The 15721-nt window shown below is 45.2% G+C and overlaps 1 protein-coding gene and 1 pseudogene across 1 annotated transcript; one reads left to right on the top strand and one right to left on the bottom strand.

Moving 5' to 3' along the window:
* Positions 1–3266: 3266 nt before the first annotated feature.
* LOC111962042 (beta-crystallin A3) lies at positions 3267–6433 on the bottom strand. Its single transcript, XM_023984807.2, has 5 exons — positions 6343–6433; positions 5277–5469; positions 4880–5021; positions 4395–4537; positions 3267–3920 (listed from the first exon to the last, which is right to left on the bottom strand). The coding sequence occupies exons 2-5, from the start codon at positions 5441–5443 to the stop codon at positions 3773–3775; spliced, it is 600 nt and encodes a 199-aa protein (XP_023840575.1). The 5' UTR covers positions 5444–5469; positions 6343–6433; the 3' UTR covers positions 3267–3772.
* A 4301-nt stretch (positions 6434–10734) lies between these two features.
* LOC111962041 (protein unc-119 homolog A-like) overlaps positions 10735–15721 on the top strand; it is a 79019-nt pseudogene continuing 74032 nt past the window's right edge.

Raw genomic sequence — 15721 nt, 5'->3', positions numbered from 1 at the left:
AGCGTATACGTCAATGTTATTCTCTGAGGCTACCCGGAACAAATCCGAGTCCACGTGACCCAGTCCACGTGATCGAAGAAATCTTGAAGCGTGGAATCCGATTGGTCAGACCAGAGTTGGATAGACCTAAGCACAGGGGCTTCCTGTTTTAGTTTCTACTTATAGGAGGGGAGCAACAAGATCGAGTCATGGTCAGATTTGCCAAAAGGAGGGCGGGGGAGAGCCTTGTATGCATCGTGGAAGTTAGAGTAGCAATGGTCGAGTGTGTTACTCGCTGGTGCACTGTAATCGATATGCTGATAGAATTTAGGTAGCCTTGTTCTCAAATTAGCTTTGTTAATTTAGCTTTGTTACCACTCTCCAGGTTGCTGAGGCACTGTTCCAGCAGGTATTCTGGCACTATGGCCTTCCGGATGACATTGTCTCCGACCGTGGCATGCAAATCATCTCACGGGTATGGAAAGCCTTCATGGAGAAGCTGGGGGTCACGGTCAGCCTCACTTCCGGGTACCAGCCTCAGTCTAACGGGAAGGTGGAGAGGATGAACCAGGATCTGCGGTTCCTGAGGAGTCACTGCAAGGACCGGCAGGGGGAGTGGGCCCGATTCCTTCCCTGGGCGGAGTAAGCTCATTCCGTCACTCCTCCACCGGGCTGACTCCCTTCTAGTGTGTTTTGGGTTATCAGCCAGCCCTGGCTCCGTGGACCCTGAGCCAGACCGAAGATCCTGCGGTGGTTGAGTGGTTCAGGCGCACAGAAGAGGTTTGGAACAAGGCCCACGTGAGGCTCCAGTACGCTGTCTGCTGCAAGAAGGAGCAGGTGGATCGCCAACGCAATGAGGCTCCTGTGTTCCAGCCTGGTGATCGCGTCTGGCTCTCTTCCAGGAACCTCCAACTCTGCCTACCCTGTAAGAAGCTGAGCCCCCAGTTTGTGGGGGCCCAGCTAGGTAACATAGAGTACAGCTCCCCACCAACTACCGGATCTCACCCTCTTTTCATGTTTCCATCCTCAGGCCGGTGGTTCCTGGTCCCCTGGCTGATGCCGTCCCACACGATGCCCTGCCTATGCTGTCAGATCCCTCTTGGACTCCCGATGTTGTGGGGTCGGTTCCTGTACCTGGTGGACTTGGAGGGGTACGGTCCAGACTAGCGGTGTTGGGTTCTGGTGGACTACATTCTAGATCCCAAAATCATCTGAGATTTCCACCTTCGCAGTCCACCTTCCACCTTCGCCGTCTTCGGCGCCGGGGCCGTCGTCCTGGCCAGCGTTGTCCTGCAGCTGGAGCCACGCGTAGGGGCTGGGTGGGTGGGGGGCTACTGTCCCGCTCTGGCACTCAATGTCGCCGGTTTACTAACCACCGGTCCTGGCAACCCATCATGAGGCACATCTGGTCTTCATCACTACTCTGATTATTCCCCCTTTATCTAACACTCCCTAGCATCACTCTTCAGGCAGTATTGTTTATGTGTTCACATCCAGGCGCTTTCTTGTTATCATAAAACTCACTACCTCCTTCCTGACTCCCAGCGTCATCGTTACACATAGTGCTAATTAGAAAGCAATTCTGTATCACCAACTCGAAAACCAATAGCTTTGTGAAACATAGCCTTCATCTCTAAAGCCAAAAAACTTTGGTCAGATTTCCAACAAAGTTGAATAAGTGGCTTTTGATTCAGATTCACCAACCGAACATCCACTTCGTAAAACAGTTTGCTCACTCTTTTGATCGAGGAGTTTTCCCCGATTTCTCTTAACCTTTGTACAATGTATGGTTCTTCCTTGAGATCACACACAATTTTTTCAGTTGCCCCTTGGACAGTGGTGGAAAAATAAAAAAATGCTTTCAGAACCCTGGCCAAGGCGTGTTTCAGTCTCGTTGTAAAAAGTTATTGTGCGATCTCCTCAAAGTACTGTATCGCTCAAAATAATAAGCTTCTAGTTTGAACAAGCAAGAATGTCCTCGCTGGCTAGGATGGCCACCTTACACCTTATGCATGATTTCTTTAGCTCGATCGCAATGATATGTTCCAGAATAAGAGCCAACGTTGCCTTGATGATCTTTACAAAGGGGGTGGTGAGACAACTGTCCACATTGTTTTGTAGGTATGTTAGATTCAGAGGTCCTATTTCTGAAGCAATCTGATCGAGCCAGTGGTAGTTCATTTGCAGAAAAGAATCGAGAGTTGCATGTTTTTGGTAAAGGTATGAGTCAGGATAGCCGGTCTCTGCGTTGTCATCCAAGGCCTCACAACACCAGCCACTAGATCCACGGTCTTGGAGGTCACAATGTGGATCATCTTGAGACATACTCCTCAGTCGCTGTAAGCAACTCGTGTCGAATTGTTGTCTTCCCTCTTTCTAACCTGTTCTTCTGGTAGATAGATGCAGGGGCATAGCACGTCAGTGCTACCACCCACAGTCACACTCTAATTGATTTTCAACACCCGACGGGATTAACTCTGATCTGACAGCCTCACACTGTTTCAACCCTTCAATACATTTCTATTCTATTAGGAATATCTTTTGACTGAGACACACAAAACGCATTCTGGAAAACACTCCGTTCACTTGAGTTAAAATCTACCTTGTGTCTCACAAAATTCCTTGCCTTGATTTCGTTGAGTAAAATGTAAGCATAGGTTGTGAAGGCATGAAAACACCGCCAATACGACCATCTGAACATTTCCACTCATGCCGCAACGTGTCTGGATGTAGTTGAAGAATTTGTGTCAAACTAGGCATTAGTTTCTTGGGCTCTGACACAGTCATTGCGTCTTCATTATCCGGATGGACCCTCTTGGTGGCCTTAGTAGACTAGACCCCTTGATAGATTTCTCAGGTGTTTTAATCTACATGGTGGGTACTTGACCAAGCTCCATGGCTGTTTGACTGGGTATATCTTGTTTCACTCAGACATGTCTGAACAAATTACCCTACGTTTTGTGACGTATATATAGCCAAAGTGGATTAAAAAAAATAAAAAGATCAGAGCATGTTCGGATCAAAGTAATCATATCATGGCGACCCCACAGTTATAACATTTTATAACCAAATTGTATTACCTCCTGCCACGCCCCCTTCATAAATCCTTCCGCTCCACCCCTTTCAACCAAGACACTATGCAGTACAATATTCCCAAGCCAAGACTCATCTGTATTGTGACATATTTGAGGTGTGTGTGTGTGTGTGTGTGTGTGTGTGTGTGTATGTGCGTGCAAGGGAGGGAGGGAGGGAGGGACAGGACGAACACAGTGTGAGTTACATGCCAGTCATTGTCTTGTCTCTCGCTTTCTTTTGCTCGATCTCTTTATTCATCAATCTCATACAATGTTTACCCTGACAACCACAGTGACAGGCAGTAGTGATGAAGATGAAGAAAAAGAAGCTGATGATGACGTGGATGAAGAAGAGCAAAAGGTCCTGAGGTGTTTTCGTGGTTCTGCGACCAGCCTCTGGGAGGAGTCGCGGATGTATTCTTCCATGTTACCGTTTCTCTCAGTTCTGTTATTCCCTCTATCTGTCTTTCTTTCTTTCAATTTGGTCTTTGTTTTTTGTCTTTTTTTTTTTTGTGCCATGAACATGTAACGTCGCCAGTAAGCACCTGAGGCCCGGCCCACAATCCTGCCAGGACTAGCCTGATTAGTGGAACTGGGAGGGGCAAGGGAGAGGAGGTGTAGCAGAGGGGAGAGAAGAGCGGGAAGAGGAGTAGGAAGTAGAACAAGAGGAAGAAGAAGGAGAGGAGGAGTGGAGGAGGAGGGATGAAAGTGGTTCCTGCTCAGTGCTGAATCCTCCTGATGGACTGGATCTGAGGGGTCTGGGCGTGGGAGCCAAACTCACGGTAACACTTGTACTCTCCTCCGTGGCAGTCACACTCCATGATGTACTGGTGGCCACGGTAGCCGGGGAACTGGTAGCACACGAAGCTACAGGGAGAGAAGAGAGCAGGCCAATCAGATACACTGTTACTGTGAGGTGAGTCACAGTGGGCCAATGGAAATGAGGGTGAGGATCAACTTGGCAATAGGACAGCGTAGTGCAGGCAATATAAGTGCAAAAATCACTACAGTAGTATAGTATTAGAGTAGCAGCTTCAAATTTGCAAAGATAGAGGTTGGTCTTTGTGGTAGTGTTGTTGTTGTTGTGGTAGAAGTATAAGTAGCAGTTATTATTAGTAGTAGAGATTGATCTGTGCTAGAAATGTACAGTAGTAGTAGCACGAGTTGTAGAAGCAGTCATTATTAGCAGTAGATATTGGTCCGGGTCGGTAGTGTACAAGTAGTGGTAGTACAAGTAGTAGTAGAGTAGTAGCAGTCGGCGGCAATTGTGTACAGAAGTAGCAGTGGTAGTATATTTAGTGTGAAGTGGCAGTGTCCCTGTCATGGCATTAGTATACTTACGCTCCGCTCTGGATGTGCATGGATCCAACCTCGTTGTTGAACCAGCCCATGGCCTGCAGGGAGGGGTAGTCATCACGCATCTCAAACTGGCGACCAATCATGTTCTCCTTCTCATAGATGGTTATGTGGGACTCCTTGTGGCTCTGATCGAGATGGAGAGAGGGAGATAGATAGAGAAAGGAGGGATGGTGAGAGCGAAGAGCGATAGAGAGATGATGGGATGAAAAGAGAGAGACATTTTAACACACCGTTTACATTCTTACAGTATTTCATATAGTGTTGTTGATAATTGAATATATCATAAGGTTATGCAATGTTATGCAACGCAAATATAATCTGGTAACATTGGCATGGTAATATGATGGGATGTTATGTTCATTATGTAATAAAGTAAAGATATTGCAGGGGGATTTCATGTATTGTAGATACTGTTGATAATGTCGCCATGATAATGTGATGATCTGTGATAATGTGGAGTGACTCACAGCGGAGCAGATGGGTCTGAAGGAGATCATCCTCTCGATGCGGTAGGAGTTGCTGCCGCTGTAGGCCTCGAAACGGGGGTAGTCTCCCTTCTCCAGGACAAACTGCTGGCCACTGAAACTGGAGTGCTCATAACCCACCCAACTAGAGGGAGGGAGAGAAAGGGAGATGGAAAGAGGGAGATAGTGATGGAGGGAGATGGAATGAGAGAGAGGGCGATGTCGGGAGACAAAGGAAGGTAAGGGAGAGGGAGGTAAAAGAGAAAAGAAAGGGAGATAGTGAGATTGAAATCAAGGAAGAAAAGACAGTGATGGATGGAGAGAGAATTGAAAGAAGAGATGAATAAGGAGAGAGAGTGATTAGTTAGTGCCCAATGTAAAAAGTTTTGGGACTACTTACGCTCCACACTCGACCTTCAGGGATCGGATGTTCTCCATGCCACACTCCATGATGTTCTGGCAGCAGGCGGTGAACTCCACACGCTTCCCCTGAAAGTACTCCTGGTCGTACACAGTGATCTTCCATGGGCCCATGGGCATGGGGTTCACAGGTTTGGTCAGAGCCATTATGTCCTTCTGTCTCAGTGCTTGACCTGGAGAGAGAGAGGAGGGAGGGAGACGGGGAGGTGAGTTAAAACAAATAAACATGCAATCATCCATACTGACATTCTTCTCCAAGCATGTCTCTGCACATAGACAATCATCACTGTATAAACACATAGAAGCTCTCACGGACATAGTCTGATATACATATGAACAATTCAGTGAATTCTTGACAAAATTTATTTTTAGGACGTCTACAACAAGAAATCCCACCCTGTCTCGAGGCTCGCAGTGAATGACCCATAGCCTCTGGTCCCCCGACCTGTAGCTACAGAACAACACAGTTCATTGAATCATGAGGTAAAGCCTTAGACGGATGCCCGACCAGCTCTTTTAAACAAACAGAGTGACCTATGCATGATGACCAGTCGTTCCTACCGCTCCACTGAAGCTCCCTGTCATCAGAGCCTCAGCGGTTGTCAGACTATTTTATACCATGATCCACCTAAACTGAAGCMTTTCAAAGAATAATATTGTAATCCTCCAAATAAGATAAAACAAAACTAAATGTATCGTAATACTAACAAGTCTTCAGGGAGAACTCCCAGTCACCACCTGCCACTGGTTCCAGATACATCATTTGGGAAACACTACCCTCTAGTCCCGTTCTAACAGCCCTGCGAAGCTCTATCACACAGACAAATAGAGGTCTATGGGCCGGCTTCCCGGACACAGATCAAGCCTGAAGCCTCACGTCCTGAACTAGAAAACATGGTCAACGGAGAATCTCCGATAAAACAGCTTCATAGTTAATGTTTAAAAAAAGCTATGTGTCAAAGCCCATCAGATCAGACCTATCCAAACAGATAGGACTAAATTAAGTCTTGTTAGATAAACACGAAGCTATGTGCTAGCAGACCTACCTAAAACGTAAGCTGTGTGTGTCACAGGGTTCCACTGAGCGGTCTGCCAGAGAGGTGTGTGTGTGGGTATATATACATCCCGGGTCCTGGGGCTAGGGGGTCGGCCACACCCGATTCACTGTCAGCACTTTGCTTTGGGATCCATTGTTACTGAGCCTGAACCTGACTGAGGTGGGGTTAACACACATACATATGCATACATGGGCGTACGCAGACACACACACAGAATTAATTAAGGCAGGTCTTTATACCTTAAGAGTGTACATATATGGATTAATTGTGTATTCAGTAAATGGACATGCACACACACACATTTGCTCACAGAGACACACTTACTGTTCACGCAGGAGCACAGACTTACAGACACATACAGTCACACCACTGTGGATACAGRKGGGGGGGGGGGGGGGGGGGCGCAACTCAATATTAGGAAGATGTTGCTAATGTTTGGTATACTCAGTGTATAAAAAATATTATTAACCGGCTAGTTTGGGTCCTGGATGCTGATTGATTGAAACAGCATTTCAGCTGTGTGTATATCAGACAATAGACCATGGGTATGAAACAAATAATACTTGTTTACTGTTCTATTGATGTTGGTAACCAATTTATAATAGCAAAAGTCTTTGCGTCGTGCATAAGAACAGCCCTTAGCCTTGGTATATTGGCCTTTATAAACTGGGTGGTTCGAGCCCTGAATGCTGATTGGCTGACAGCCGTGGTATATCAGACCGTATACCACGGGTATGACAAAACATTTACTTTTACTGCTCTAATTACATTGGTAACCAGTTTATAATAGCAATAATGCACCTTGGGGGTTTGTGGTATATTGGYCAATATACCACACCCCCTCAGGCCTTATTGCTTAAGTACCACTAACTCTTTATTATGATGTTACAGTGTAATATAACTTTACTTACTGTGCATTTTTAGCTCAGTGTAACAGTGTTGGTCAAAAATACACTTTACGGGTCATTTGTGAATGACATAACTGATCAGCATTTTGGGAATAGTAGAAGGAYATTTGTTAGGATGAGGGGGCAGTGGTACAATGCCAGGGGGGTAATGAGGGGGCAATATAACCCTGGTCTCTGCCATGGAGGATAGAGTGGTAGTTGGGTAGATCTATGCACTGGTAAAGTCTGGTACGGTTTATTGGTACTGGCTGGTTATTTCTGATCTCTAGTGTGAATGGACCATGATTTAATAAAATATCAGATGTGGGGGTGGTATAAAAGAGCGAGAAAGGAAAAAAGAGAAAGAGAGAGAAAAAGAAGAGCTCTTCTTGCCATGGATACAGAGGGAAAAAGAAGGGCTCTTCTTGCCAAGGACACAGAGAGAAAAAGAAGAGCTCTTCTTGCCAAGGACACAGAGAGAAAAAGAAGAGCTCTTCTTGCCCATGGATACAGAGAGGAAAAGAAGGAGCTCTTCTTGCCACGGATAACAGAGAGAAAAAGAAGAGCTCTTCTTGCCAAGGATACAGAGAGAAAAAGAAGAGCTCTTCTTGCCAAGGATACAGAGAGAAAAGAAGAGCTCTTCTTGCCAAGGTACCGAGGAAAAAGAAGAGCTCTTCTTGCCAAGGAATACAGAGAGAAAAAGAAGAGCTTTCTTGCCAATGGACACACAGAGAAAAAAGAAGAGCTCTTCTTGCCAGGACACGAGAAAAAGAAGAGTCTTCTGCCATGGATACACAGAGAAGAAAGAAGAGCTCTTCTTGCCACGGACAACAGAGAGAAAAGAAGAGCTCTTCTTGCCACGGATACAGAGAGAAAAAGAAGAGCTCTTCTTGCCATGGACACAGAGAGAAAAAGAAGAGCTCTTCTTGCCATGGATACAGAGAGAAAAAAGAAGAGCTCTTCTTGCCACGGATACACAGAGAAAAAGAAGAGCTCTTCTGCCAAGGACACAGAGAGAAAAAGAAGAGCTCTTCTTGCCATGGATACAGAGAGAAAAGAAGAGCTCTTCTTGCCAAGGATACAGAGGGAAAAAGAAGAGCTCTTCTTGCCATGGATACGAGAGAAAAAGAAGAGCGCTCTTCTTGCCATGGATACAGAGAGAAAAATAAGAGCACTTCTTGCCATGGAACAGAGAGAAATAGATTTGTTCTTCTGGAGAATGTTGCAATTTTTGGATGAGATTCAGAAGAGTTGTTTGTCAATGTTACTCACTGTTCACACAAGCATTGTTAATTTGTTTGTGTTCTAAAGTAGTGTATAGTTAAGTATGTAGCTAATTATTTACATTAGCCATCCATAATTTCAGTCGTATACAAGAATCTCCTAAATTATTTGTTTGTGTCTATATGCTTGCGTATGTACACTTGTCTGTCCTAAGTAAATACACCGATGTGCTGAAAGCAGTGACAAACTGTGTCTTGGACTAGTTTCTAGTTAAGCATGCATTACCAATATGCTGGAGGCAGCGCAATTTTCCATTTCACCTCCTTTTTCCTTTTCTTTTTTACAATCAATCTAAATGAACATGGATTGTGGAGCTGTCATTATTTCCATGTACAGTACGGTGTACTTTTACTGTACACCCATACTTAAGGCAAAGTAGGCCGCTGTCTTGTACAATGGGAGATCAGACAGGACAGAGCTATAGTAAAATGCTATAGCCTATTCTAATCTCTATGGCTCTATGCCTCTCTCCCCTGTATGTCATTCTGCTGCTAAAGCAAACAAGCAGAGATGGGACAAAACAGTATAGCGAGAGACTGGTGGGACTGTAGAATGCATCTAACAGAGGCTACAGCATCCATCCATCCACTCCTCTCACCAAACAATGAACTCGTTGGGAACAGCTTACTGAGGTCAGCACATTGCCCAGACTCTCTCTCTCTGTGTGTGTGTGTGTGTGTGTGTGTGTGTGTGTGTGTGTGTGTGTGTGTGTGTGTGTGTGTGTGTGTGTGTGTGTGTGTTGTGTGTGTGGTGTGTGTGTGTGTGTGTTGTGTGGTGTGTGTGGGTGTTTCTCAGTGAATGTTGGTCTATGCATATGTTTTGGATGTTTGTGGTTGCAGCGGCTTTGTTGCTAGTATGTGTATAAAGCATATCAATGTGTGTGTGTGTGTGTGTGTGTGTCTCTGTGTGAGTGTGTGTGTGCGTCCGTGTGACACCCTTAGCATGTATTCCTCTGTGTGTGTGTGTGTGTCTGTGAGTGTTTCTGCTGATGTTAGCAGCAGCCCAGAAGTGACAAAGAGACAAGCACTGTCAGCAAGCCTATGGGAGGAGCTCTCTGTGACCATATGTACTCTACCGTATACAGACATCAGCCATTCAACACACACGCAGGCGCACAGACACACACACTCCTTAGACCTGTGCTAAGAAACATAATCATCGTATCAGATGAACATGTACACAGGTTGCTGTTCGTTTAGGATGAATGAATGAATCCTGTTTTGCAACAGATTCTTCTCTTGCTGCAAACATTTTTTTGAGGGGTGAAAAAGCTAAACATAATCCACAAAGAAAAGACTGCTCATAATTCTCCACAATCATAGAGTCCGCCCTTTTTTTATGCGGTGTTCTCTTTCCGTTGTTGCACCTTTTATGGAAATGTATTCTAGTAAACAAACTCAGCTTTGTATTTTTTACAAATGGACTTCAGGAAAAATKTGAAAATGCTCCTTTTCAGCCTTGATGACCAACCAAACCATGACAAACCCATCCTGAAATGTCCACTGTGACTGGCTCTGCGGTAGAGGCAGCTGGCCTCTAGGATGCAGCCTTTCCTCGTGGATGAGTGAGAACTTGTGGAACTGTTGTGACATTTTGGAACAGGTGTGACATTCCAGAATCTGTTTGACCTTCCAGAATGTCTGGGATATTCACTGGAAATCTCATGGACTAGACTGTATGTCATTGGCCATACTGACATAGGCCTGTCCGTTTTACCATGTGGTACATTTCAATAACCTAAAGTTGCCATCTCCACATGCACCTACCTTCTCACCGATCTGAAAGAACAGGCCAGCCAGGTGAATGCAAACCTTTTGCAAACCTTTTGGAATTTGCTTTATTGCAGAGGCAAGGCGAAAAGGCCACTTTATTAATACGCAACCTATRACCATATATGAAATAACCCCAAATGATGTATAGACTGCCGTCTAGTCCAGTGACACTACACGGTCTGGTCAGTACAGGGTAGGGTACTAATAGGCTATGGTATCCAATGAAATACTAGTCTCGGAAAGTCAAACCCATTCTCCACAGAGTCGGCAGAAAGTGGATGCTTCTGCTTTTCAAGGGTACAGTATTTTCAACCTAACTTCCATTTCCCCTGAAAAATAGAAGTGGGGACTCCGCTTTGCCCAATAGGGATCAAGTGAAATATTATATCAGATGTCTAAATCCTTGCATTGTTTATAAATGCGACGTCCCCGAGCTGACAAGGTACAAATCTGTCGTTCTGCCCCCGAACAAGGCAGTTCACCCACTGTTCCTAGGCCGTCATTGAAAATAAGAATTTGTTCTTAACTGACTTGCCTAGTTAAATAATTTAAAGGTAGAAATGTTAGTGGGCAAGCTGCAGTTTGGACATTTGGATCTCAACCAGTGCCACTTCTCTTTTTTCAATTACGACGAAAAGGCACAACGCTCACTTTGCCTTGCCTGTTTCAGTCATAGGATACAGTGCGCTGTTGGTGGATTTGTTCGATGTTAGGAGGAGAGAGAGCGACTCTATAGCAGTATCATCTCCTGCAGACGGCAGACTTCAAGTCAGAAAGAAGAAGGGCTTTGAATTAAGCACCAAGCAGCTACAGACAGCAGCTGTGCAGCCTTTGGAGAGGGAGGGAGGGAGGACGACTGTTTTGTATCTTGCAGGCACGGGCTCGGAGAAGGGGGAGGAGGGACAGAGAATGAGCTATTCTTGCACCAGCAGACGCAACAGCCGGGACCCGTCAAAGCGCTAAGAAGTCCACTGGTAATAATCCTGGCAGTTGCCGTGGCGGAGGAGATACCGGAGGAAGCAGCAGTAACAACATCAACGGCCAGGCGAGCCCGACTCCAAACGCGAACCAAAACCCAACAGCAGTAATGAAAGTCAAAAAAGGCTGCAACTCAATGGATGTGGGGGTCCCGGCGACCACGGAAGAGGAACTGCTCGGGAACACTGCGATCACTCCCGAGGACGTATTGGGCTTGCAGAAGATCACCGAGAGTAAGTTYGATAGTCCAAATACCACACTAGGCTTACCGATTGACTGGCTGCTTTGGGTAGCCTAATAATAAGACACGCATAACAGCCCATTCATTCAGGGAATGAAGTGTGAAGGCGCCTAAGCAAAGTGTTGCAGGGAGGGTAATTTTTTATATTAAACAGCTTCCTTTCCTTCCACGCTGTTCATGCATTCATTGCAACAATGTAACCACGTTCTATCTTCTCGGGTTAATCAATACATTGTCAACAGCTGCATTTTACGGGAAACTGCCCAGCTAGCACAGTGGATCTGGGCTGATTCCGGCTGAGAGTTGGGGCACTCGGCTGAGAGTCAGACTCTGCCGACGTCATGTGGCCCGAGTCTGGGCCGCCTTCGGCAGTATTACTTATGGCTAGGATGCATGGATTGAGCTCGGGCCGATTCCGGTGTGAGTTATCTGGCCCAAATGTATTACTTGGGGCTCGGGCCGATTGGGTCTACTCTGGGAGATGATTACACGGGCTGCTTTATACAATGAACATTTCATTATTTATTTGGCCATATTTTCTCATTGTTTCTGTGATCCAAAAATGAATGTAATATTTAAATGAAATTCTTTAAGAGTCCTGTGTAGTGTTTTACTATTTGAAACTTTGTGCAAGGAAACTGATAAGCATTAAAACCTGTGTGGATGGAGCCTCCTGAGTGGCGCAGCGGTCTAAGACACTGCATCGGCAGTGCAAACTGTGCTGCTACAGATGCTGGTTCGAGACCCGTGCCGACCGGGAGAGGCCAATGAGGCCACCCACAATTGGCCCAGCGTCGTCTGAGTTAGTGGAGGGTTTGGCTAGACGGAATGTCCTTGTCCCATCACACTGTAGTGACCCCTGTGGAAAAGGTCAAGGTTTCTGAATACTTTTCGAATGCACGGTAGAGAGAGAGAGAGAATGGTTTAGCAGCTATATCTATCCATCTCTGATGCCCAAACCTCACTAACCTCCATGTACAGGAAGTTAGATAACAGGTGGCCAGTAGGGCCCTTGACTACTTTAAGTAATACCTTCTTACACAACAGGTGATGTCCCAAATGGCACCCTATTCCTTATATATGTAGGGAATAGGGTGCCATTTGATGCCCATCCAAACACCCTCCTCCCCTCACACGTAGCCCACAAAATGCTGGTTGTTTTTCTACTTAATCAAATCAAATCAAATGTATTTATAAAGCCCTTCTTACATCAGCTGATGTCTCAAAGTGCTGTACAGAAACCCAGCCTAAAAACCCAAACAGCAAGCAATGCAGGTGTAGAAGCACGGTGGCTAGGAAAAACTCCCTAGAAAGGCCAGAACCTAGGAAGATAACTAGAGAGGAACCAGGCTATGAGGGGTGGCCAGTCCTCTTCTGGCTGTGCCGGGTGGAGATTATAACAGAACATGGCCAAGATGTTCAAATGTTCATAGATGACCAGCAGGGTCAAATAATAATAATCGCAGTGGATGTCAAGGGTGCAACAGGTCAGCACCTCAGGAGTAAATGTCAGTTGGCTTTTCATAGCCGATCATTCAGAGTATCTCTACCRCTCCTGCTGTCTCTAGAGAGTTGAAAACAGCAGGTCTGGGACAAGGTAGCACGTCCGGTGAACAGGTCAGGGTTCCATAGCCGCAGGCAGAACAGTTGAAACTGGAGCAGCTTCTGTTCCTCTGGATAGCATGCTGACCTCCAGCCATACACTTATAAATTAGGATTCTTCCTCTGCACTACAGGGACGAGAGTTCCTCGTGGAACCTTTTTTATCCAGAACTTCTTCAGAACATTTGAAAAAACCTTCTCTATGAAAGAAATGGTTATTTGTTAGGTGAAAAGGTTCTACCTGGCAGTGTCCTTCTACATGGACAAGTCAGAGAACCCTTTCTTATACAGTGCTACTGCCATAGAAACAGAACAAGAGTAGTGTTGAACAATGTCCAGCTGGGAATGCCCTAATGAGCCCAACTCCCAGGCCGGGACAAGCTCCAACTCGGAGTGTCGGGACGAGAGGGGAGTCATGCTTGGATGGCTGCAGCATCTTGGAAAATCTCTCCATGGTTACAGCAGCCTATCTCTCTGTGGCCTAACAGGAACACACACACACAGACAGTCCTCTCTGTGTCAGGAGAGAGAGTCTGTCTCTCGGTCTGTCCATTCGTCCGCCTGGCTGTCTGTCTGCCTGCCTTGTTGGCTTGCTAGCTGGCTCATTCGCTGTCTGCCTGTCTGCTGGCCTTGTTTCCTCTGTCCCCTGAATAACAAAGGGATCTCACTCTTTCAGAGGCTGACACCATTTCTTCCAGTCAGAGAGAAAGAGGGAGACAGACAGAGAGAGAGAGGAGAAGGACGCCTTATAGTCAGTGTTTGTGTGGGAGTTTATTGAGTTCTGACAGAGCACACAATGGACAAGACAGGAGTCTGACAGTCAGTGACTTTCATTTAGTTCTGTGACGACCCTCCCACTCTGTCTGCCGAATTCTTTCTCTTTGCTCTTATTTTCTTTAATAGGATGTCGGTGGGCGGAGCTGGGAGGGTCGTCAGCGAAATGGTACACACCTGGGATAAATACACCTTTTCCCCATTCATTGAGGAGACTCTCTAAATCTCTCCAACACTGTTGGATTTTGGTTGTGGCATTTTTGTTGCCTTTTTGGTTGTTTGCTTTGGCACCTTTCAACACCTCTCATTATCACATCTATGTACGCAACCACTCACTTGCACTACTGATTACTGGCTACACACCCCATTGTTAATTGTATTTAGGTTACTTCAGTTAATAAATATATTTTGTTATTCCTTATCTCCACGTTGTCTCCCTTTTTGTTGCGGACTTCGAGTCGGTTCGTGACAGTTCACTGTTCTTGTCCTTTAAAGACATGCTCCGGGACTTTAGCAAATTGGGCTAAACTACGTTAGTATTTGTTAAACATCCCGCTTTAGGCTGGATGTGTCAATGTGTAGTTCATACACGTGTAATCTATGAGCAGAATTATTGTTTGACCTTAATAAGCCATGAAATCCCTAGTTTGAAAGCGACTGTTTTTTGGTAACTGTGTGGCGCCATTTTCCTATTCAGGGAATCTACACATATTTTGGCGACGTACTGCAAGCTTGGCCCATGCGGGCCAGCCCGCTAGCGATTTGAGTTCCAGCCCCTTGCTATTGTTTTCAACATGTCAGCCAAATAAGGTTTACAAGCTATGCATAGTGTTTTTATGAACGGTGATTTACTGATGTATTTTTAGTTAGCTATAGCCAGCTCTGGCTATAGCTAACTAGCATATACATATATATATAGAGAGAGAGCTATATATAGAGAGCTATATATAGAGCTATATTTAAAAACACGAAATACATGGCTCTCTGGCCATAGCTAGCTAACTTATCATAATGAGGCTGGATTATTTGAAAAATAAATAGAAAGGAAAATATCCACATAGTAGCTATGTAGCTAATATAAATATTCTACATTTTCTAGCACAATAGTCCCTCCTGTTACACCTGTATAACATTTATGACCCTTTCGAAAGGGTCTCTATGAATCATAACGAGTCTTATAATGCTACTCCTGAAACATGTAACTAACATAAGTGGACTATGTCTTATGAAGTAGGCCACATTCAACCATAATACAGAACTATATGCTTGACAGTATATTGTCACGTGAGAAACCACAAAGTTGCTTTATCGAATCCCCGAGCCGACAAGGTGAAGAGCTGTCATTCTGCCCAAGAGCAAGGCAATTAAACCCCACAACAACTGCTCCCGGGAGCCGATGATGTTGATTAAGGCAGCCCCCTGCACCTCTCTGATTAAGAGGGGATGGGTTAGATGCGGAGACACATTTCGATTGAATGCATTCAGTTGTGCAACTGGCTAGGTACAGTGCATTCGGAAAGTATTCAGACCCCTTCACTATTTCCACATTTTGGGACGTTACAGCCTGATTWAAAAAAATCCTCATCAATTTACACTCTTTTGACACCACAATGTCAAAGAGAAAACAGGTTTTTAGAAAAAAAAWGAAATTTATTACAAATAAAAAAACACATCTTATTCACATAACTATTCAGACCCTTTGCTTTGAGACTCGAAATTGAGCTCAGGTGCATCCTGTTTCCATTGATCGTCCTTGAGATGTTTCTACAACTTGATTGGAGTCCACCTGTGGTAAATTCAATTGATTTGACATGATTTGGAAAGGCACA

The sequence above is a fragment of the Salvelinus sp. IW2-2015 genome, linkage group LG4q.1:29, assembly GCF_002910315.2.
Source record: "Salvelinus sp. IW2-2015 linkage group LG4q.1:29, ASM291031v2, whole genome shotgun sequence".
Lineage (NCBI taxonomy): Eukaryota > Metazoa > Chordata > Actinopteri > Salmoniformes > Salmonidae > Salvelinus > Salvelinus sp. IW2-2015.
The sequence above is the reverse complement of the archived record's forward strand: the minus strand, read 5'-3'. Positions and strand labels throughout refer to the sequence as shown.